Below are 21286 nucleotides of genomic sequence, written 5' to 3' on the forward strand. Positions count from 1 at the left end.
CACCTGTGGCACTCCATTTGTTTAATCAGGACTGAATATATTATTTAAGACAATAATTCGGCTTCACTGCAGAGGACAAATGAAATGTCAGGCATCAAATTGCTCTCAGTATTTCATGTTCTGTAGATATTTTGTGTCTATTTCACTAATGACCTGCATTCTTTGGCATAAGAAGTCAGACATAAGAAGTTCTGGGCCAGGAAGTAGGATACCTGAGTACTAGGTTCCACTGTCTGTGGACTCTGGGTTTTGTCAAGTGACCATTTGCTCCTATCGCCCCCCTCCCGCCCCAAATCTAAATTTTTTATTGTAACCAAGCATTTTATAATTCAGGGTATTGGGATTTTGCCATAGATTTTGCTTAGTTTCATACAATGTATGTGTCAAAATCATATTATTTTGACGTCTCAAAGCCCCTTCATGTGTTTTAAAATACTGCCAATTTAAGTACAAGCAATAACTTGAAGTTCCTATAGGTGGCGATGAAATGGTCTGTATCATATCTGAGGGGCAGAGTGTATAGAGGACAATCTGATACAATTTAAGTCTCATAAAATATGTAATCCATATTAGCTTTATAGGCCCAGAATGAATTATGTAAAATTTCAGATCACCTCCTTGCCTATGGAGGTGAAAACTCTGATTGAACCTGGTATTTTGTAGTGTGCTCAGCGTTCGAAAGCCGGGAATGCCAGATACCTAACTTGACTTCTACTCCCCTTAGTCCTCCGAAGCCCAAGGATGCTGCGCCTGCACCTGCACCTGCGCCGGGGAGGAACAGCAGTCAGATGGCCACCGGCCCGAGCCAGGCCCAGCCCACCACTGGCTCTCATCAGCTCTCTGTTGGTCCGGCACACAATTCCGCCGGCCCCAGCCCTCACACTCTGCGCCGGGGTAAGTAGTCCCTTCACTGCATGCCCTAGGGGAAGGGTGTGCAAGGAAGGCTTCAGGCTGAGAGACTTTGGACAGATCATCTCTACATCTGTTATAAAATGGCAAGTGGGAAAATTTTAAAGTATTAAAGAGAAATGAAAAAAAGTGGAGGGGCAGGCATTTGAAAAATATAAAAATTAACAAACCAAAAGGCATTTTTCCAGAACCACTCCCAGCTTTCCAGAAATCTGGTGCTCCTAGCCTGAGGACTGCTACGGCCACTGTACTGGCCAGGCTCTGCAGCTCTGCAAACCACTGTGCCCTCTGGCCAGGGTCCCGGGCTTTCTGATGAATATAGCATCTGAACAATTCCCACCTGTGCCCCTTCATCCTCTCCTCCTCAGCCTTCCCTGAAAGCCAGGGAAACTGCTTTCAAACGCAAAGCAGATCGTGTCCTCTCTTAACTGACAATCCCCCATAGCTCCCATGCAAACTTCCTGCCATGGGCCCACTTGGGGCCCAGCTGTTCCTCTCCCCTCTCTTAAGGGGAGGCACTTGAACCCTGCTGGTCTGCTCCCTAGTCCTTGGAGGCACTAAACCCATTTTCTCTTAGGAGAACATTTTCATATGTTTATGCATTTCTATTCTTTTTTAAAATTTTATTGTGGTAAGAACACTTAGCATGAGATCTTAAATTTTTAAGCATACAATTCAGTATTATTAAGTGAACTACTGTACTGTAGGCACGTTGTTCTACAGTAGATCCCTAGGGCTTTTGTCTAGCATGACTGAAGCTTTATGCCTGTTGACTAGCAGCTCTCTGCTCCACCTCCTTGCTGCCCCCCTCTCAGCCCTGGCAACCACCATTCCACAGTCTGATTCTTTCAGTTTGACTATTTCAGATACCACATGTAAGGGAAGTCATGCAGTACCTGTCACTCTGTGCCTGGCTTATTTTACTTACTTATTATTTATAATAGATTCATCATATTGTCATATAGCAGAATTTTCTTCTTTATAAAAGCTAAATATTATTCCATTGTGTATAAATATGTCACTTTTTCTTCGTCCAATCATTAGTTGATGGACATTTAGCTTGTTTCCATAATGTTGCAATGAGCAGGGGAGCTGAATATCTCTTTGAGATCCTGATTTCATTTCTTTTAGATAAATACCCAGAAGTGGGATTGCTAGAACATATGGTAGTTCTATTTTCGATGTTTTGGGAACCTCCACAGTTTTCCACAATGGCCGTACCATTACCTTCCCACCAGTGTGCACGAGGGCTCCGATTTCTCCACATCCTTGCCAGCATTTGTTGTCTCAGTTTTTTGATAATAGCCATTTTAACAGATATGAGTGATATCACTTGGGTGATTTCATTCCTTTGCCAGCCCAGGATATTTTGGTTGTCACAACCGGGAGGCTCGTGCCATTGGCATCTAGGGGGTAGAAGCCAGCGGTGCTGGGAACATACCGCAGCACTCAGGACAACCCCCGCAACAGAGAATTTATCTGACCCTGAGGGTCAATAGGATTAAGACTGAGCCCTGGTCAGGGAGGGATATGATGCATTGATGATGCTTTTAAAGTCGGTTAAGGTAGTATGAACCCAGATGTCCCTGTCACAACTCTTAACTGCTTTTATTAGAGTACGGGTGATCCTCACTGTAAAAAGCGTTGTGTTTTAGGTCGTTCTAGAAGTAGTGAATTTATTATAGCAAGTGCATTCTGAATGTGGCAAAGAATATATTTGGTTTGTATTTTTAATTAAAAAATTTAATTTTGTATAATTTCAGACTTACAGGAGAATTGCAGAGATAGTACAGAGAAGCTATGTGATCTTCCCTTGGCTTCTCTTAATGTTAAGAACAATTATTGAAATCAGGAAACCAGCAATGATATACTGCTATTAGCTAGCCTTCAGGCTGTAACCCAGTTTTTCCAGTTATGGTTTCTTTCTGTCCCAGTATCAATACAGAAGTCCACATTGCATTGTGTACAATGCGATGATTTAATGTACGTAGACACTGCGAAAAGATAACCACAATCAAATTAAGGGCTTAATATCCAAAATGTACAAGGAACTCATACAGCTTAGTAGCAAAAAACAAACCAAAAAAACCAAACCAATAACCCAATTAAAATATGGGCTAAAAATATTTTGAGTTCTTATTGTTTTCATTATCTTCTCTGTAACCAGAAATAGAATAAGCTCTGTCATTGGAAAAACGTCCAGTTATTTGGAAAAATGAATGTCTAGACATGATAAATCCTTAGAAAAAACATTCTAAGGCCACACATGTAATTCAGCATGTGATAACTATATGAAGAAGAGTCACAAAAGCGCTGATGTCAGGCCGCCCGTGCAGAGAGCAGGTTGCTCGGGAAGAACTGGGAAAATCCACCCAGAAATTAGCAGCAGCTTTGTGCAGGGCAGCAGATCTCCCTGCACAGAGCCAGGGCCTTAGATCAGTGCCTGGTAGAAATCAAGTCTGAGCAGGCTTGCGCTGAGCACCTGGCGGCTCAGCCAACCCCAGAGTGCTGGGTCTTTCCCTTCCTAGATCTCAATTCTTCATTTGTTGATTTGATTTTAGGGGCCATGCTGCAAAACAAGCCCCCTTACCGGCCCCCGCCCCTGCCTCCCACTGTGGCTGCACTCCTGTTGTGAGGTCTCATGAGTAGGCTTGTCCCTGGTGTACTCTAGCGGGCAACAGGGAGGACATAGGGCCCACGGCCTGTCACCACTCTCACGCTTCCTCTCTGCACCCTGAAATGTCAGGAGTGACCTGTTGTTCAAAATAAGTTTACAATTAATATCGTTTAGAACAGAAAGCTGGGATGGGGGGGGGGTTCCCAAGTGATTCATGATAACCAGAGCACTGTTGAAATTCCCACGGTTCTTTCCTCTGTCAGCTGGCAGGTTATTTCTGTGGGAAAGGTGTTTTGAGGCCCCAGCAGAGTTTGTTTTGCTCTGCAAACTTTATACAAAGTTTGTTTGCGTTCTGGGCCCTGTGAACAGCCATCCCGGCAGTGTGAGGAGGAAGAAGAGAAGGACTCTGAGGAGTCCAGTGGACAGGGATGTGAGTCCGTTCTCCACCCACTAGCGTGTGATCTTGCACACTTGCCCTCCATGCCCAAGTCCTCCCCACCATGAAATGGATATGGCAGTGCCTGTGAGCAGCTAGCTTGTCAGGCTGGCATGAGGCAGTTTACGCTAAGGCTCAGCTCGGTGCTGGTAATGTGCTGGGTGAAAGGCAGGAGTATTTCTTTCCCTCATTCCCCGCTCCTAGCTTAGGGGATGGTAAGATGTCAGCAGGATTTGAAAATTATTTGTCTCGCCTTCCCACCTACCCCTCCTAGCTCCAGAGCAGGCCCCCAGCCCCATAGGTTTTCCACACCACCCTCCTCACAACCAAGTTGTTCCTCACGACTGATTCTACCCTGAGAGACACTGGTCTCAACTGGGAGACGAGTAATGCAACTTATCTTGACTTAGAGCAGTAATTCTGAGATGATATCCTGGATTTTTTGATAATTTTATCTAGAATGTGTTGATTCAGTGATTCTGGAACTGGTAGAATTTCTGTTATTTAAAATAAAAAATCAAAACAAGGGGCATGGTATATATAGGCAGACCAGTCGCCTGGGCCACCGCCAACTCTTCTTGCTTCTCTCCATCTCCATCTCTCCCCATGCCCTCGGGTGGTGAGAGAAGACGGTGGGGTGTCCAGTGGGGTTAGAGCATTCTGTGTAGGTGGGCTGCCGCTGGTCACCAAGTTTTCTTCTTATTGAACTTTTTAAATTACATGTCACTAGAGGAATGATTAAAAAAAAAAACACTTAAATTTGGAGTCATTTTAGAGTTGTAGGAAAGTGGCAAAGTGCTGACAGATTCCCATATACCCTCACCCAGTCCCCCCACTCCACACACCTGGTTAGCCAAGGTACATTTATCACAGCTAAGAAAACTACGCAGGTACATTGCTCTTAACTAAACTCCAAACATTGTTTGAATTCACCAGTGTTTCTTGTACTGGCTGTGTTCCTGGAAAGGCCGCCCACCAGGACAGCACCTGCCTCAGTCACCAAGTGTCCTTGGTTTCTTCTGGTCTGTGGCAGTTCCCCAGCCTTCCTTTGTTTTTTCATGGTCCTGACATTTGGGGAGTGCTGGTCAGGCGTTTTAAAAACAATCCCTTAGTTTGCATTTGTCTGATGTTTTTCTCACTGGCAGACAGACTGTGGGTTTGGGAGAGGAAGTCCACCGGGGTGAAGTGGGCTCGGGCGGTGGCATGGGGCGCGTGACATCACGGTCTCCCTGCGGGGAGCGACCCTCGCCCCCCCTTCAGGCCGTTGGCCATCACTGTGCTCTTATTACTGAAAGGCGTTTTCCCCTTTTGCGCAGCTGTTAAAAAACCTGCTCCGGCACCCCCAAAACCAGGAAACCCACCTCCGGGCCATCCCGGGGGGCAGAGCTCTCCAGCAGCATCTCAGCATCCCCCCAGCCTGTCTCCGAAACCAGCCACCCGAAGTCCTTCTCCGCCCACCCAGCACCCCGGCCAGCCCGGCCAGCCCGGCGCGCCCTCGCAGCCCGCGGCCCCGCGGAGGCCCTCCAGCAGCCTGGCCCCGCTGCAGGCGCCCAGCCACCCGCCGCCGCAGCCCCCGACGCAGGCGCCCGGCAAGCCCGGGGCGCAGGGCGAGCCCGGCCCGGAGCCGCCGGCCCCCACGCCGCCCCAGACCCCCACGCCGCCCAGCACCCCGCCCTTGGGGAAGCAGCCCCCGGCGGGGAGCGGCGCCGAGACCGCGCAGCCGCACGCCGGCACCTTGCCGAGACCGAGACCAGTGCCCAAGCCGCGGAACCGGCCCAGCGTGCCCCCGCCCCCGCACCCGCCCGGCGCGCCCCCGCCCGCGGACGGCCCCCTCGCCGGCGCCGCGCCCACCGCGTCCCGCGTGGTCACCGGTAAGTCCCGGCGCCCGCCCCGGCCTGCTCGCGCCGCCCCGTCCCGAGGCCGCGGTGTGCGCGGGCCGGGGGCGCCCGGGGGCACCCCCGGGGGAGCGTCGGCTGCGGGGCTGACCCCGCACCCCGCTTTGTGGGTTCGTTACGCGATGGAGGCTGACCTGCATTTACGGTTTTCAAGTAAATTGAAATCATTTCTTAATGAAGTCCTCATAAAATGCTTATTTTCTCTCCAAGAGTAAAAACGTTCACGTTAAGTGAAGTATTTCGGATGTGACTTTAAAAAGCCTGATTGATGCCAAACTCGACGCCTTGGGAAGAGGGTCTGGGGCACGAGCGAGCAGAGCGCTCCCCTCTGATGGCGCAAGGGAGCGTTTTCCCCTAATTCCCGCCAAAGCCTGTTTGGCTGGTGGACTACACAGATTTTAGTGGGCTGCCTAATGGAATATTTTTTTTATAGGCACGCACATGGCCATTTTACTAAATTATGATTTAGAAAGAATCCACTCCGAGTGCCCTAATTTACTATTTGATTGAACAATGAAGTGGATGGAGTTTTTTAATGTGTTTTTTTTTTTTTAAGACGGTAATTAGGAGCTTCGAATCATTTCTTACAATAGCCTCGTTTTAAATTTTCTAAGTGAAACTCTTTTCAGAGAAGCTGAAATCCATCTGTGTGCGCTCCAACTTACCGAGTGACTTCTCTGCTGAAAATGAGCCCTGGGTACACGCCAGCCTGGGACTTAAATAACTAGTTGATCTTTTGCTAACCCTCCACCCCAGGAATGTAGTGCATAATTTGCAAGTGTTAATAAATGGTTAATGACTTTTTTCTTGATGACACCTCAGCCTTTGTTTTTAAGAGAACAAAGTCACATTGTCTGTCTGTTTGTTTCCCACTAGATGCCCTTCCTAGTGCCCTCACAGGTGGGGAAGGTTTCCAGGACTAAGGTCTGTAACACCCCCCAGCAGCTTGCACCTCAGCCCCAAAAGCTCCTGCTTAGCCGTGTTTTGTATTTTGTGCTTTTGACTTTGTGCTCAGGAGCAGCCAGCCATTTGACCCCAGGCCACCCGTTCTGGAGCCTGCAGGCTTCACTTCTGTTTTTATCAGAAGCATTTTGAGCTGAGAGCTCCCACTTCTAGAGGTAGACATTAGTAGATTTGAAGCCCCTCAGATGACATACTAAGAACAAATTCTTTCTTTTTGGTAAGTCTTTCCACAGCGGTCTGCTCTTCGTGGTGTGATTTAACTGTCATTGATTGGCTCATCAGCATTTAGCCAAAGAGGACTCGGGAAATCGTGTCCCTCATGTCTTAAGCTTTCATTTTTAATTTTACATCTAAGTGCAAGTTAACTGCATGGAGCTTCTTAATTTGATGCTCAAAATTCTCAGGACCAAAATAAAAAACACCTTCCTCCAAAGACCCACACTAAATTCCTTTGCATCTAGCATGCTTACATTTTGCTTTCCTAAACCACATGAGCTTTTTAAAAGGTGCTGAGGCTCATCTGGCTCCTGCCTGTAGGTGCCCATCTGCACGGCATACGGCTCTTGCTGTACGTAGAGTTGCTCAGCTACTGTGGGCCTCGAGCCTTCAGTGGGCTGCGTGGCCAGTGTTCAGAGCTTTGCTCTGAGGAAGACTTTCTGTAGAAGCCAGAAGGGGAAACAAGAGCATAAGCTTTAAAACACAAGGAGGGTTTGGAGTGATGCCACCTTCCCCACTCCTTAGTGATTAACCCAAGATCTGGGTTTAGCCCCTTAGGTGGAAAGTCATGCACAGAGCAAAAAGACTAACCCCTAAGTAAGGCCGAGCCTTTTAACTCTTAGGTACTTGCAACACCCCCAAATTTTATTCCCAGATCTTTCCTTATGTAGATGACAGATGCCGAACCAGGATTATGTCTGTCCTTGTTACCTGGAATGTATTTATTCCAGGAGGTTATTTTATGGATCTGCTACAACTCTGTAATGCTCTGTACTTTATTTTATAAAGAACAGAATCTTCCTTAAGATATTAGTTGAACTTTAAAAAAAAAAAAAATCAACAACCTGTTCTATGAATTCTCCTAACTCAAGAAATGTCAGACACCACAATTGTCTTTCAATTTCTTAAAATCCATGCACTGCCGTGAGAAGTGCACAGGAAACCAGCATTTCGAATGAATGGATCTGCTGGTGCTCACCATGCTGCTGTTGACCATTCTTGGAGACAACCATTGTGTATTTTGAAAAAAAAGGGCATAACTTCCTTGGACAGACAGACCTTAATATGACATCTTTTCATTTGGAAAACCTTAGACAAATTGCTGAAAACAGATCATTCGTTTAGAGCATTTGACCTTAAGAAGGGGATGAAGATCAGCTCTCGGGGGACACTGCAGCTGGGGAGTAGGTCTGGCCGCCTGCTTCAGGCCACCAGGCACCAGCTCAGGAGAATGGAGGGGCTCTGGCGTCATTTTGCATCTCTCAATTGTTACTCTGGAAAGCACTAGGATTTTTAGCTTTGCAAGTCAGAGCTTATGTCTTGCTGTTTTTAAAGTGATAGATTTTAGCAAAGAGTGTTCTAATTTAAACATTTTATTAAATAATTTAGATGTATGACCTGCCATATTCAGTAAGAACTGAAATTGGAATATTTAATGGTAAGGAAAAGGCACCTGATTGGCCAAAGCATTTTTGCTACTTTATGATCATATTTGTGCACTAATGCCTGTTACTAACCGTTCACCCTAACCCTGCCGCTTGCATCCCTACTAATGGTGCACGTACTAAGGAGGCTGGCTTCGTTTGTGCTTGCTGTCATTACTCTTCGTACTAAGTGTGTTCACTGACGTGTACACTGGGGCGCGGGGCTGGGCTTGTTACTTCTTTCATTTCCGTTTTCTGTACTGAACAGGCTTGAGGTGTAATGGAAAGAACACACTGTAGAGTTGGACCTGCCTGGATTAGAGTTCTAGCTCTCTGTGTGACACCCCATCTGTGAAAAATGCAATGTGAGAATTATTGGTGAAGGGATTAAATTAGATAAACTAAGAAAAGCATCTTAACATACAGTGGGTCTAAATCAATGGTAGATACTAAATGTCATTTTTACCTAGAAAAGAAATACCAGAGTTATGCATTAGATGCATTTGCAAACATTAAAAACTAAATGAAATAGAAATATATAAATTAAAAATGGCCGGAGGCTATGGCCCAGGCATCCATCCTCCAATTTGACGCACCCCTGGATTTCCCTCGTATCGGTTCCAATGTGGGTTAAAAAGACAGTGATCGAGGTGGAAGCTACTTCTTAATTGCATGAGCATGAGAACCCCTGAGCCCTTTGTCCACTGTGGGGATGGGTCCCTCTCAATGCTGTGAAGCACAGTGACAGCCGTTCCCACAGCTTTCGTTGAAGCTGAACCCTGAGTTGTGAGGAATGCATTTAAAACAAGTAGGTATTAAAGAATATTTGGGGACTAGCAATACTAAGTCGCCCTTCTACGAGTGAAGTAGTCTGCGATTCATACTCTACTTTTTTCTTCTAGTTCTTTCCCTAAAAAGGATGTGTAGGGGGGGGCCTCCCCTGGTGGCGCAGCGGTTGAGTGCTGGGTTGCGAGGCTGCCTGGGCCTCTGCAGCGCCGGTTCAATCCCCGGCCACCGGCGAGGGTCCCACCAAAAAAAAAAAAAAAAAAAAAAAGATGTGTAGGGGGTGTGATCATAATTATGTGGCACACACAGATTTGATCTTATATTTTAATTTTTCTTTTACACCACATGCACTTCTCCATGCTAGAATGTGGTTTTTATAACCACCCTTTTCAGTGGCTGCTAATATTTCATTAAGCACATGCATTGTTGCTCAGAGTGGGACATTGAAGTGACTTCTGCTTCTACTTGGAGTTTGTTTTCAATAAATAGATGGCACATCCTATCAAGATAAATAGCCAGTGAGAGGTGAATAGACTCTCTCCTTTGCCTAAAATAATAGAATGTGGACTCAAAGCCCCTCACGGCCCTGAAAACTGATGAGGGTTAGGAGGCAGTCATGCCCTCCGACTCTGGTTTACAGAAGGACGGGGAGGGGTGTTGTCACCCTGCAGTCGTGCCTGCACTGTCTAGTTTCCAGGATGTATTTGGGTTGTTACCTATCAAAGTGATCCTCATAGTGACCTTGGGCTTTTCAAAGTGTAGGCTTGCAACCTAGGGTACACCTTCAAGATCATTGACAGGACAGATCTTGTAGGAATACACCCACTTTGCAGAATCAGCTCTGGCCCTCCCAGGGCCTGCCTCTGCTAACGATACTCACGAAAAGAAGGAATTTGGTTCCATGTGTCCAAGCCCCAGACCAGAGGTGAAGCACCTCACATTCTGCCTCCGAGCTTCCTGGGCCCCCTCTCTGCCTGATTTTTTTTTCTTTTTAATATAATAACTGTCATACAAACTTAGCTCTCAGCAGTATGCCCAGAGACCAGCTCTTCTTAGAAAGTATGAAAAATGCTGCCTTATAGAAATTCATAGCCAGAAAGTTATAGAAGTGTTAAAAGAATTCCTCCGGGTGTCTTTCTGTAATAACCTTTTTCTCCTTTTTACTAAAATAAACCAGAATGTTTTGGACCCAACCTATTTTCCCCTCAAATGCTGCCTTCCCTGAGGACCCTCACCAAGGCCATGCAAACTCCCTTGGGGAGGAGGGCCACGCGAGCTGCTTGAGAACCGACTCCAGAGCCCAGCGGGTCTGGCCTGGATCTGTGTCCAGTGCTGGCTGTCACCTGGGATGAGGAGTTGAGCCTGGCAGAGTCCCCAGTTCTTACCTCAACAGTGGAGCTCACACTTGCAGAGAGGGGCTAAAAGGGGCTTAGTGAGCCTGTGTGGAGCACGTCACACCATTAGTGGGGATGCCGTGTTGCCGGTTACTGTGCCGGAGAGTCATCTGTTTCAGAAGCTGGCTCTGCACACGGGCTGTGATTCTCGTTGCTTGCATGTAGACAGATTGGTGGTTTTCATTCAAGAAATGGTCCGTGTAAGAATGAGAGAGGGTCCCGGGAAGGAAATGCACCTGCCAACCCAGGCCAACCTGATAGAGCGGCAGGGGCCGGGACTGAGGACCTTCCCCAGTGCGCCCTCCACAGGTGTTTTCCTTGAGTATACAGGCAGTGTATGTTTATCGTACATTATTGGGGAAAGTCAGAAAAGTACAAATCCAGAAATTATTAGTATGTGATATAAAAAAAGAAAGATATTTCTTTCAGAGGGAGGTTTGTCCTCTGACGAAGATCTGTGGCTGGTAGGCATCAGTTTGCATGTAAATCCTTGAGCAGAGGTCGGCCTGGTCATGGCGGTGCCTTTGCCTCCTGCTCCCCACTCCCCCCGGGCATGTCAGTTCCACAGTTCCTTGGTAAGACTTTTTGGGCTGAGAAGAGACTCTGCTGGCCACCCCATCTGTCTTGTTGGGCTGGGTAATGGCAAAGAGATCAGGTTTGCCATGAATTTCTTGTACCAGGGCTGTCTTCCAGGCATGGCTGCTGCTTTACTTGAGGCTCTGGGAAAGGATGGTCGGAAAGATGGTTGGGTTCAGTGACTCTTCCTCCCTCCCACCACCCATTTACCCACCCAGCCCATGGCCAGCCACAGAGTTTATTGAGCATCTGCCATCAGCCTAGTTCTAGGAGCTGGAGATATGCTGTGAACGAGACAGACACGGCCCCTGCCCTCATCACTTCCATTCTGCTGCGCACAAATCCAGGACCTCCTCTTTTGTGTACACAGGCCACTGATACAACTCACACGACTGGTTGGTCTTACAGCTATCTGGCCTTACAGAGATTCATAGCCAGAAATTTATAGAGGTGTTAAAAAAAATGAATTCCTGCAGGCGTCTTTTTACAATAACCTTTTTCTCCTTTTTCCAAAATAAACCAGTTTAGGATCCAACCTGTTTTCCCCTTAAATTCTGTCTTCCCTAAGGACCCTCACCCAAGGCCATGTAGAGGGCCTGATAGTTTGACATGGTATTCTGCACCTGAACTCCTTGACACCTCCATAAGCCTAGGAGTTCCTCAGTGGTGCATGGGAAACCTTGAGGGACAGGTCTGCCAAGCCTGGGGTCATTTCAAGAAAAGGGACCTTCTAGGAAATAGATTTTGTAGCCCAGCACTGTAGGGGCGCATGGGGCCAGGGCCAGCCTCAGCGTGGGGAGCCTCCCAGAGGTGCGCCTGTTCCTGCAGCAGCAAAGCTGAAGTCCTCTCAAGAGCAGCTCCTCGCAAGGGCAGACCTCGGGTGACTGCGCCCCAACTAGCACACACCTGCCTCCCCTTCTAGTGCCCTCTGCTCCCCACATGACAGCTCTAACCTGGCAGAGTGAAGCTACAGCAAATCTGAGCACTCTCTCCACTCTTGGGCCAACTCGAGAGCTCTCGCGTGCTCTGGAGCCCTGGGTAAGAGGGAAGCAGAGCCTGCCGCCCCCACCTGGGCTGCTCCCCAGCTGGGCGAGGCTGCCTCAGAGCTGTCTGTCTCGTTCACTGTGTGTCCTCACAGCTAGAGCCATGCCTGGCACGCGCGGGGGCTCAGTAAATATTTGAATGAATGATTTTGAGACTCACTGGAGTGAGTGAACAAGGTGTCTGTGAGCATGGAAAGAGGGAGCACAGCCTGGGGCCCTGCGTGCACTCTTGCTAGAGGAGAACAGACAACACAAAAAGACATGCGGAAGGAACCAGAGGTACAAGAATTAGAATATTTTCAGATTCGGGGTTCTGCCTCAGTTGTCGACCAGGGGTGACTGTGCCCCAGGGGACGTCTGGCAGTGTCTAGAGACATCTTCGGCACCCGTGACCCAACACGATCAGCCCAATGTCACTGGTGCTGAGGTTGAGGGCGTCGTGCAAATAACAGGACACATCAGCCTCGGAGGAGAGGGCGCTGTCCAGTGAGCCCACGACTGCCCCGTGCCCAGATGTGGTCAGGAGGTCCTGTTAGTGCCTCAGAGGCCCGGCCCAGAGACAGGCCCCCAGACCCCGAGCGGGCGTGCCACACGGCTGCCCTGGTCTGCCATGGTGAGGGCTGGGGGTGCCTCTAGAGAGGGAACGTGTGTGCATGGGCAGCTCCCAACTCTCCAGCTTCTGTTCTTCTCAGCGCGCCCTCCGCGTCTCCACGCACTGATCCCCGTCTCCTCGTGTCTCTGTCCAGACGCCAATTCTAGGGCTTCGGACACGCTTCGCAGCATCTTTCCTGACATGCATTCAGACTCAGCAAGCAAAGACCTGCCGGGCCGCATCCTGCTGGACATGGACAACGACACGGAGAGCACGGCCCTGTGAAGAAAGCCGCCGCCCGGCCCCTCCTCTCCCCCAGGCGGGGGCCGGGCCGGCAGACTTGACCTTTGCAGACCAAACAGCGAAAAGCTTTCAGAGCGGGGGAGAAGCAGGCCTAGACCACGCAGGACTCGGCCTGCCCACGGCCCCAGAGGACGTGGAGGCTGACCCCGAAAGCTGCATGACCTGTGTCTTGAAGTTGGCTTTCTTCACGTGGGAAAGAAATCATGCCAAAAACAAAGAAAGGAACACCCGGAGAGTGGAAAGAGCGTCGCTGCCGAGACGCCCCCGCTGTCGTGCGCGGCGCGGGGTGGCCGGAGAGGTGGCCGCCGTGCTGACCGCTGACCGGCAGTTTCATGGAGCCCGCGCCTCCTGCGGGCGGCCGGCCCGTCTGCCCCAGGGGCGCCGGCTCTCCAGGCTCGCTGCAGGGCCGTTTTGTATGAAGTATGGTCTGTGTCCCCTCCCGCCCCCGCCCCCCACCTTGCGCTCTGAGGTGACCGCTGGATCCGCCGCCTCAGCCAACTGGATGTGACTCGTGCCTTGCTGGGTCGCCAGGATGTACGAAGATACGTACTGTTCTGTTTTGTTTTTTTAAACGATGTAATGCTACTTGATAAGGACCGAACATTACTCTAGTTTCTTGTTTAATTTGAATTAAATATATTCTATGGTTTATATGAAAACTTTATAATTCTTGGAGACAACTGTGGATTGTTACCTGTGTGTCAGTGTCCCTTAGAGAGAACCAGAGCTGGCGGTGGGGCCTGAGGGTCTGTTGTGATGTAGAGACGGCAACTATGGCGTCCCCTTACACCCCCAGCCTGGCCTTCCCTGCGGGCGTCCCCCACTCAGGCCCTTTGCTCCCATGGTCCTGACACCCTTTCTCACCCATCGAGGGACATGGAGTCCCCACAGGCCTCGGGGACTTCACAGTAACAGCCCAGAGCAGAAGTCAGAGCCCTGACCGACCTTGGGGGTTCTCTTTTCCGATGGCTGGGAAGCATTTCTTTCTTTCCCAGAACTGAAGTACTTGGGAAGACAGCGAGGCCAGCAGTCTGGATCGCTGCTCTGATGACAGCCCCTAGTGGGGCCAGATGTGGTGTCCTCTGGAGAACAGGGGGACACACGTGCCTGTGTGGCTGCCCGAGCCGTGCCCGTGATAGAAATGTTTGCTGGGCGGCCCCATAACCTGTCCCTGGCTTAGACGACACTGGGCCTCCTTCCACTAGGAACTGACGTAGCCCGTTTAACTGAAAAGGGCCATCACTTTGTCCTTTGGCGTTCCCTGTGCCCCTGAAGTCCCCTACACTGATCAGTCACATTGAGAATATTTCATTACCCGCCCACCCACCCCCATCCCTTCAGGTGCTCCTTCCCTCCTCATCTGCCATCCAAGGGTTGTTGCCTTCTCCCTCGCCCTGGCTCTGGAGCAGAACTGGACAAAGCCAGGGTCTCCGTGATGGTCACTCCTCCGTGTTGCGTCCCGGCCGCCAGGAGCCCGGCTGTCCATGCCAGGCGCGTCTGTCCTTGATTCCTCTCCACGTCAGGCTCACGCTCGGGAGACTGGACCCCTGGTGTAGGTGCCCCAGGCCCAGGAAGGTCCCCGGATGCAGCATGTATTCCCTTACTGCTGTCCTGCAGCACATGCGCTTCAAACATTTGAAGGATGTCGTTCTGTTTCCACTCTCCCATTGTTTTTCGTGATCTCCCGACCCCAACAGCTCCAGTCTAAAGAAAAGTGATAATTACTTGAATTTTCTGTTTGTCAAAGGTAAATGCCAGGCTGAGAAGCCTGCCCCTCTTCTCAGGTCAGGGGTCATCGGTCTGGGGAGCAGCTCAGCCTCGAGCACTCAGAGCTGTCCCTGCGTCAGGATGACAGCATCTCCGAGGTACTGCAGAGACATGGTTACCCCCACAGGAGTCACCCCGTGCCGCAGAGCCTGTGCACCCTGCACCATGTGGTGGAGACATCCGTGATCCACACTCGGAGTCTTGCCTGCCCTCACCAGACCCACCAGGCTCCAGGAAGATGCTGCTGGGATCTGCCCCCTCCCTGCTCTTCAGAGTAATTCTTCATAGAAGGTTCTAGTCCTGTGTGCTCAGCCCTTCTGTCCCTGCTCCCCCTCCCACAACTACACCAGGGCAAGGACCTGTTGCTTCCGCCACGCCCTGCATTCAGCAGCCATCTAGCCCATGCTTGATCTAGCACTGTAGGGACAGCAGGGGGCCAGGGCAGGCCCCTGGTTGTCTAAGTTGTCTGGGTCATTCTACCCTGTGGTCATTCCCAAGAGTTCAGGTGCAGTTAGACTGAGTGACCACCGCCCTGGGCTTCCCCAGTGACCTGGTTCCTGGGGGCTCCGTGGAGGGCCTCTAGTCCATTTGGGGGTTCCTGTTCCCAGTGCCCTCCCAAGCCCAGTGAGTCCCACACATGCCCGTGTTTGGAGGTCTGCATGGGCCATCTGACTTCTTGCTTGTAGCTTGATCTGCCTGCACCATGGACTGATTGAGAGCCACGCCCTGGCGCCCTGCCCTCCTGTCTCTGATCCTGCACCACCATCCCTTTTCTCTAGGGGCCCAGCAGCCTCAGACCTTCAGTCCAGCCATCTTGCATTGCAATGGGGAGCGCCTCATGGATGTATGTTTCTCACCCAAAGGCTCCTACTTTTCTCATAAAATGGTGGAGGGCTAAGGAGGAGGAAAGTGCTGCTGAGACAGGTACGGCACCAGCTCTGATGCAACCAAAAGGCCTAAAGTGACCCCAACAGCCTGAGCTGCCAGTGAGGTGGCAGGGCAGGGAGTCCTGCTCTCTGGAAGCTGCTTTTAGAGGTGTCTCTGAGGTTCACCTCTAGCCTCCAGCCCCTTTGAGTCCTTGACGCCATTTTGCATGCCCTACCCCAGACAGCACAGTAAACTCCACTTGGAAGGTGGTTTCTATTCCTTGCAACCAAGTAACTCCTACCTGATTGGCTCCCGAAGGCCGTCACCTGTGCTCACAGCGCACGCGGGCACAGGCCTTGCTGCTCCACGGGCAAACTCCTCCCTCCCCTGTCTCCCCACCGGAGTCCACCCTTCACACGCACGAGCCCTCCGTGCCATGTCCCACTCCTGTCACTGTTAAGACCATAAACCAGGGCTTAAACAAGCATTTGTTAATCGTGCAGTTTCTGTAGCCAGGAGTCCAGGGTCAGCTGAGCTGGGTGTTTCATGGAATCTCACCTGCAATCGAGGTATCAGCTGGGGCTGGGTCTCATCCGGGTTCAGCTGGGGCAGGGCTACCCTTAAGCTCCCCCTGGTTGTATTGGAACTCATGCCTTTGTGGCTGTAAGACCACAGCTCTGGCGGCTGACTGGCCGTCACCCACCCAGTGGCCGTCCCCGGCGTCTCGGGCTGCCTGTCATTCCTGACACGTGGGCTCCAGTGTGGCCACTTCTTCACCAAGGACAGTCTCTGGAGGGAGTCTGCTAGCCAGGTGGTCTTTCCTGATAGAATAGGACCCTGCAGTGACTTCCCTTCACCTGTCACATTCTGCCTGTAGGAAGCCAGTCACAGATACTGTCCACACTCAGAGGAGGAGATTAGGGGATGACACAAGGGAGCAGACGCCAGGATGTTGGGGTCACGGGCGTCAGCTAAGGATCCGCTGGCCACAAGCATCAAGACATCATCACATGTGTCACATGGGGGGCATATTTGAGTCAAATATTTATTTTGGAAGAACCAAAAGGAAAAATACACATCGGGATCCTGGTTCCACCCCCTCTACTTGTATTTAAATTCAGTTTTTATGTGCATCAATAAATTATATTTGAATGATGAAAAAACATTTGCATGTCATTGCATGTAGGAACTGAGTTTTTGTTTTCATATCGGGATGCTTAGACTTGAAGCCAGGTCGGTCTTTTTTTTAAGATTTATTTAGTTAGTTATACAAGAACTAGGGTACCGGCCAGAAGCGTGGGAGGGTGAGAGGATTCACCAGAGATAGAGCAGGGAGCAGAACAGGCCGCCAGACCGAAAACACTGCTGAGAGGAGCAGCAGGTGAGACAGGAGAGGTCTGCCGCACCATGTGGGTATCCTCTGGCTGGCTGGGAATCGAGCCCACACTTGCAGAGGCTGTGGACATCTACACAGCACGGCGCTCAACCTGCTGCACCACCAGCAAGGCCCTTGAAGCCAGGTCTTGTAAGTCATTTCTGTGTGTTGTCCGGGTGCTTATTGAGCCTTACTCTGACACACTGGCCTAGACCCCGGGAGACTAACCTGAGCCATGCAAGCGGCCTTGGCCAGAGGGAGCTTGCAAACAAGCCTGTAACAGAGGGAGACACGGAGAGGGAGGAGCCAGGAGCTGCAAGACTCACGGAAGGAAGGGCCAAGCTTTCCTGACGAGGGTAGAGAGGGCGCTCTGGGCAGAAGGAACAGTCTGTGCAGCAGCTGTGACGTGAGAGGTGACAGGGAACTAGTGGGCAGTGGGCGAGGGGGAGGCGCTGGAGCATGGAGGGTTTATGACTGCATGGATGTTGGCCGAGGGCAGCGGGCGCCGTGGGGAGAGGAGAGGCATGGCAGTTTGATTTGTGTCTTAGCTCCCTGAGGCTGCCATGCAGAAAATGGACAACGTGGGAGCAAAACTAGACGAAGACCCCAGAAGGAGCTGAAGCAGGCCTGTGAGGGCAGCGGCTGCGTGGGAGGCCAGTGGAGTGGCCGGGTGAGCACGTCCTTAGGAGTAGAGTCGGCATGAGTTTCTGGTGGGTGGTGGGCCTTCCCCAAGGGAAACCTCATCACCAGGGCAGCCCAGAAGGCCACTGTCAGGTCAAGGAGGGCTTGGAAGTTGTACAGTTCCCAAAGGCCAGGAGCAGGTGACTGGGCCAGCTCTTCAGTCACCCTCACAAGCTCAAGGAACTAAATTGGTACAGGAATAGTGGGTGCTCCTTGGTCATAGGTACCTGGGCTAGGTGGGCAACCAGGCAGGGTGGGGGTGGCTGGTGGATGTGAGACATAAGCCGGATGCCACCTGTGTTCAAAGGTCCTCCATCCATTCATTCACTGTGTATTGTGCTAGGTACCAGTGTGAGGGACATGGTCTGTCCTTGTGGAACTTTGCTTCAGTTGGGAACACAGTTGAGCAGTCACTAATAAAGTGTAATGCCTGCTTGGAAGGGGGTGATCTCAGAAGGCTTCCTGGAGAAAGTGATGTTTACACAGAGACTAGAATAGGAGTTGGCCAGGAAGGGAAAGAGGGATAGTTTAGACAGAGGGAAGAGCAGAGGCCAAGACTTACTGAGTGGATATTTAGATGCCTTTGAGGCCCCCTGCACACCAACCACTATGGTAGAGGCAGGCGGGAAAGCCTGAGGGTGCCATGACCTCACCCTGCGAAGGGAGAGCCAGCCCAAGTGGGAGCAGGAGAGGGCTGGCCCTTGGGGACCTTGTAATTCCCATTGAGGAACCTGGGCCTCTACCTGGGAGTCTGGGAAGGATTCTAAGCAGGGGAGCAGCTTGATCAGCTTCGTTCTCTGCCTGTGAAGGAGATTGGGTGAGACGAGAGGCAGGAAGGCCAGCCCAGAGGCTGGTGGCAGCGATCCAGGAAAAAGATTGCCATCAGGGGGACAACTCCCCCTGAAACACACTTCTGACCCCAATCGGCAGCAGAGGTCTCGGTATGACATCCAGAGCAGCCACTGGGCCTGGACTGAGGAGCAGTGCTAGGGGGAGGGAGCGTAGGACTCCAAAAAAGTCCACAGGACTCCTCACTGAGCAACTTTGGCCCTTGGAGAGGGACACTGAGCCCTCTTGGCCCGGACACCACCTCAGCTCCTGCCAGGAGCCAGTGAGAGGGCCAGCAGCCGCATCAGCAAAAGGTCCCCACAAAGGCACATACCCAGGAGGGCCCTGGTGTGCTTTTGTCCTCCCAGGGCTACCAGTGGATTCGCTGGAAAAGCCAGCTCCTCTGATGAGGGCAGCGGCTGAGCTAATACACTTCCTTTCTGACCAGGCTGATCCAGGTGCTGAGAGCATCCAGGCTCAGAACATGTCAGGGGCTGGATGACCCGGTGGCTCCTCGGCCCCAGGTTTCCTGTCCATGTTCCTTTGAAGTAGGAAATTTGGGTCCCTGGAAGGACGATGCCTGTAAATTCTAATCCGTCCCCACTTTGTCCTAGATCTAGAATAATAGCTCGTGGCCCTGGGCTAATCCAGAGATGGTCTCAGGGCACATTCCGGTGGCCTTTCTTGCTCTCACCTGTGCCTGTGGCAAACACAGCCCCGCAGGCCACTCCCTGAGGGCTCGGGATAGAGAAATTAGATGGCTCTCCAGGAGTGTAGAGGAGGTAGCTCCTTGGTCAAAAACCGCATTGTGGGGGCCTCCCCGGTGGCGCAGCGGTTGAGCGCTGGGTTGCGAAGCTGCCTGCGGCCTCTGTGGCACCGGTTCGATCCCTGGCCACCGGAGGAGGGTCCCGCATGGTGCGCAGACCTCTCCTGCCCCCCGCTGCTCCCCTCAGCAGTGTACTTCGGTCCTTCTGCCTGCTCTGCTCCCCGCTCTGGCTCTGGTGAATTCTCTCACCCTCCCGCGCTTCTGACTCTACCCAGTGCTTGTATAAACAAAACAAACAAATAAATAAATAAACATGCCTCTATTAAAAAAAAAAAAAAACGTATTGAGGGCCTCCCCTGGTGGCGCAGCGGTTGAGCGCTGGGCTGTGAGTCTGCCGGCAGCCTCTGCAACGCCGGTTCATTTCCCAGCCGCCCGCGAGGGTCCCACAAAAAAAAAAAAAAAAAAAAGTATTGTCCCTCACCAGTAGAAATTCATTGTGGAGTCGCCCATCCTTCTAGCGGCTGGTTTGAGGTCGGAGCATCATAGGGAATCAAGCAGAGAAACACAGCCTAACCAAGCACTTGGGAAATGCACGCGAGTCTCTGATTTTTTCATAGCATAAGATTCCAGGAGGTTCTTTTTTCTTTTTAAATAACTATAATTCTTTTCAAACTTATTATTTTTATTTTTTAAAGAATTATTTTATTTTATTTTTTAAGATTGATTTATTTATGCACACAAGAGCTGGGGTACAGGTCAGAGATGCGGGGGGTGAGAGGATTCACCAGAGACAGAGTGGGGAGCAGAACAGGCAGAGCTACTGAAATACACTGCTGAGGGGAGCAGCGGGCCAGATAGGAAAGGTCTGCTGCGCCATGTGGGGTGCTCCCTGGCTGGCCAGGAATTGAACTCGTGCTGCAGAGGCTGTGGATTGCTTCATAGTGCAATCCACAATGTATGCATTTTCATCTTGGTTATAGTCCCCAATCAATTCCCACCCCCCCTTGTTTTGATTCTACTCCCTCCCCCCCCATAGTGTGTCATGTTACTAATTACTCATCAAAATGAAAATAATAAAATGTTATGAAAATTGTGAAATATAATTTAACACTGTATGAAAATGAGATCTAGGCAAAATAACAAAAGCATTTAAAATTTTTTATAGTCAAAAAAAAAGATTGCAGGATTTTCCTAGGGACCTTACGGAGAGGCACGTATGGGCGAGAACACCTCTAGGAAGCAGCAGTTGGTCCCACCAAGTCTGCAACAGCAGGAGGCAAGAGCTGCTGCAGGTGGGAGGTGGGGGGACGGGGGCAGAGTCTCTGCTTGTTTATCCCTTTGAATTTGCCTGTTGATGTTGCTGATGGACAGAGGGTGAATAACTAACCTTTTGAGAAAAGGAAGCTGTTGTCCTTCTTTTAATCCAGCTTCTAAATGCCACTGAAGAAGCTAATATAATAAATCAGGAAAGTGGCAGCTTACAAGACAACTTAGAAAAATCAGTTGTGCTCCTATGTGTAAACAAGCTGGAAGAACCCAGAAAACAATCCTGTTTACCATCACATCAAAAATAATTAAATGCCTAGGAGTAATCTTAATGAAGGTAAGGACTTGTACAATGAAAATTATGACATTGTTAAAAAAAAAAAAGAAACAGAAAGATCCTCCCTGCTCATATGCTGGAAGAATTAGCATCGTCACTATGGCCATAGAACCCTCCTTCCTTTTGGGGGGAAGTAAAGGGCTAAATGTCATATGGAGAATGACCCACTGACACCTTTGAAGTCTCATGGTAAACAAAGCTTTATTGTGTTTTTTCTTTCACTAAAAAAAAAAAAACAAGGGAGC

General features: G+C 50.4%; 1 protein-coding gene across 2 annotated transcripts in view; it reads left to right on the forward strand.

Moving 5' to 3' along the window:
- ARHGAP17 (Rho GTPase activating protein 17) overlaps positions 1-14471 on the forward strand; it is a 77815-nt gene extending 63344 nt beyond the window's left edge. For both annotated transcript variants that reach the window (XM_037508074.2, XM_054693789.1), the window contains 3 exons: positions 725-894; positions 5279-5833; positions 13006-14471. In XM_037508074.2, the coding sequence (XP_037363971.2) occupies positions 725-894; positions 5279-5833; positions 13006-13136 (856 nt within the window). In that variant the 3' untranslated portion in view covers positions 13137-14471. The remainder of the gene's footprint in view (positions 1-724; positions 895-5278; positions 5834-13005) is intronic.
- The last annotated feature ends 6815 nt before the right edge of the window (positions 14472-21286 follow it).

The sequence above is a fragment of the Talpa occidentalis genome, unplaced genomic scaffold (assembly GCF_014898055.3).
Source record: "Talpa occidentalis isolate TD23 unplaced genomic scaffold, MPIMG_talOcc4v2.1 talOcc4.12, whole genome shotgun sequence".
NCBI lineage: Eukaryota > Metazoa > Chordata > Mammalia > Eulipotyphla > Talpidae > Talpa > Talpa occidentalis.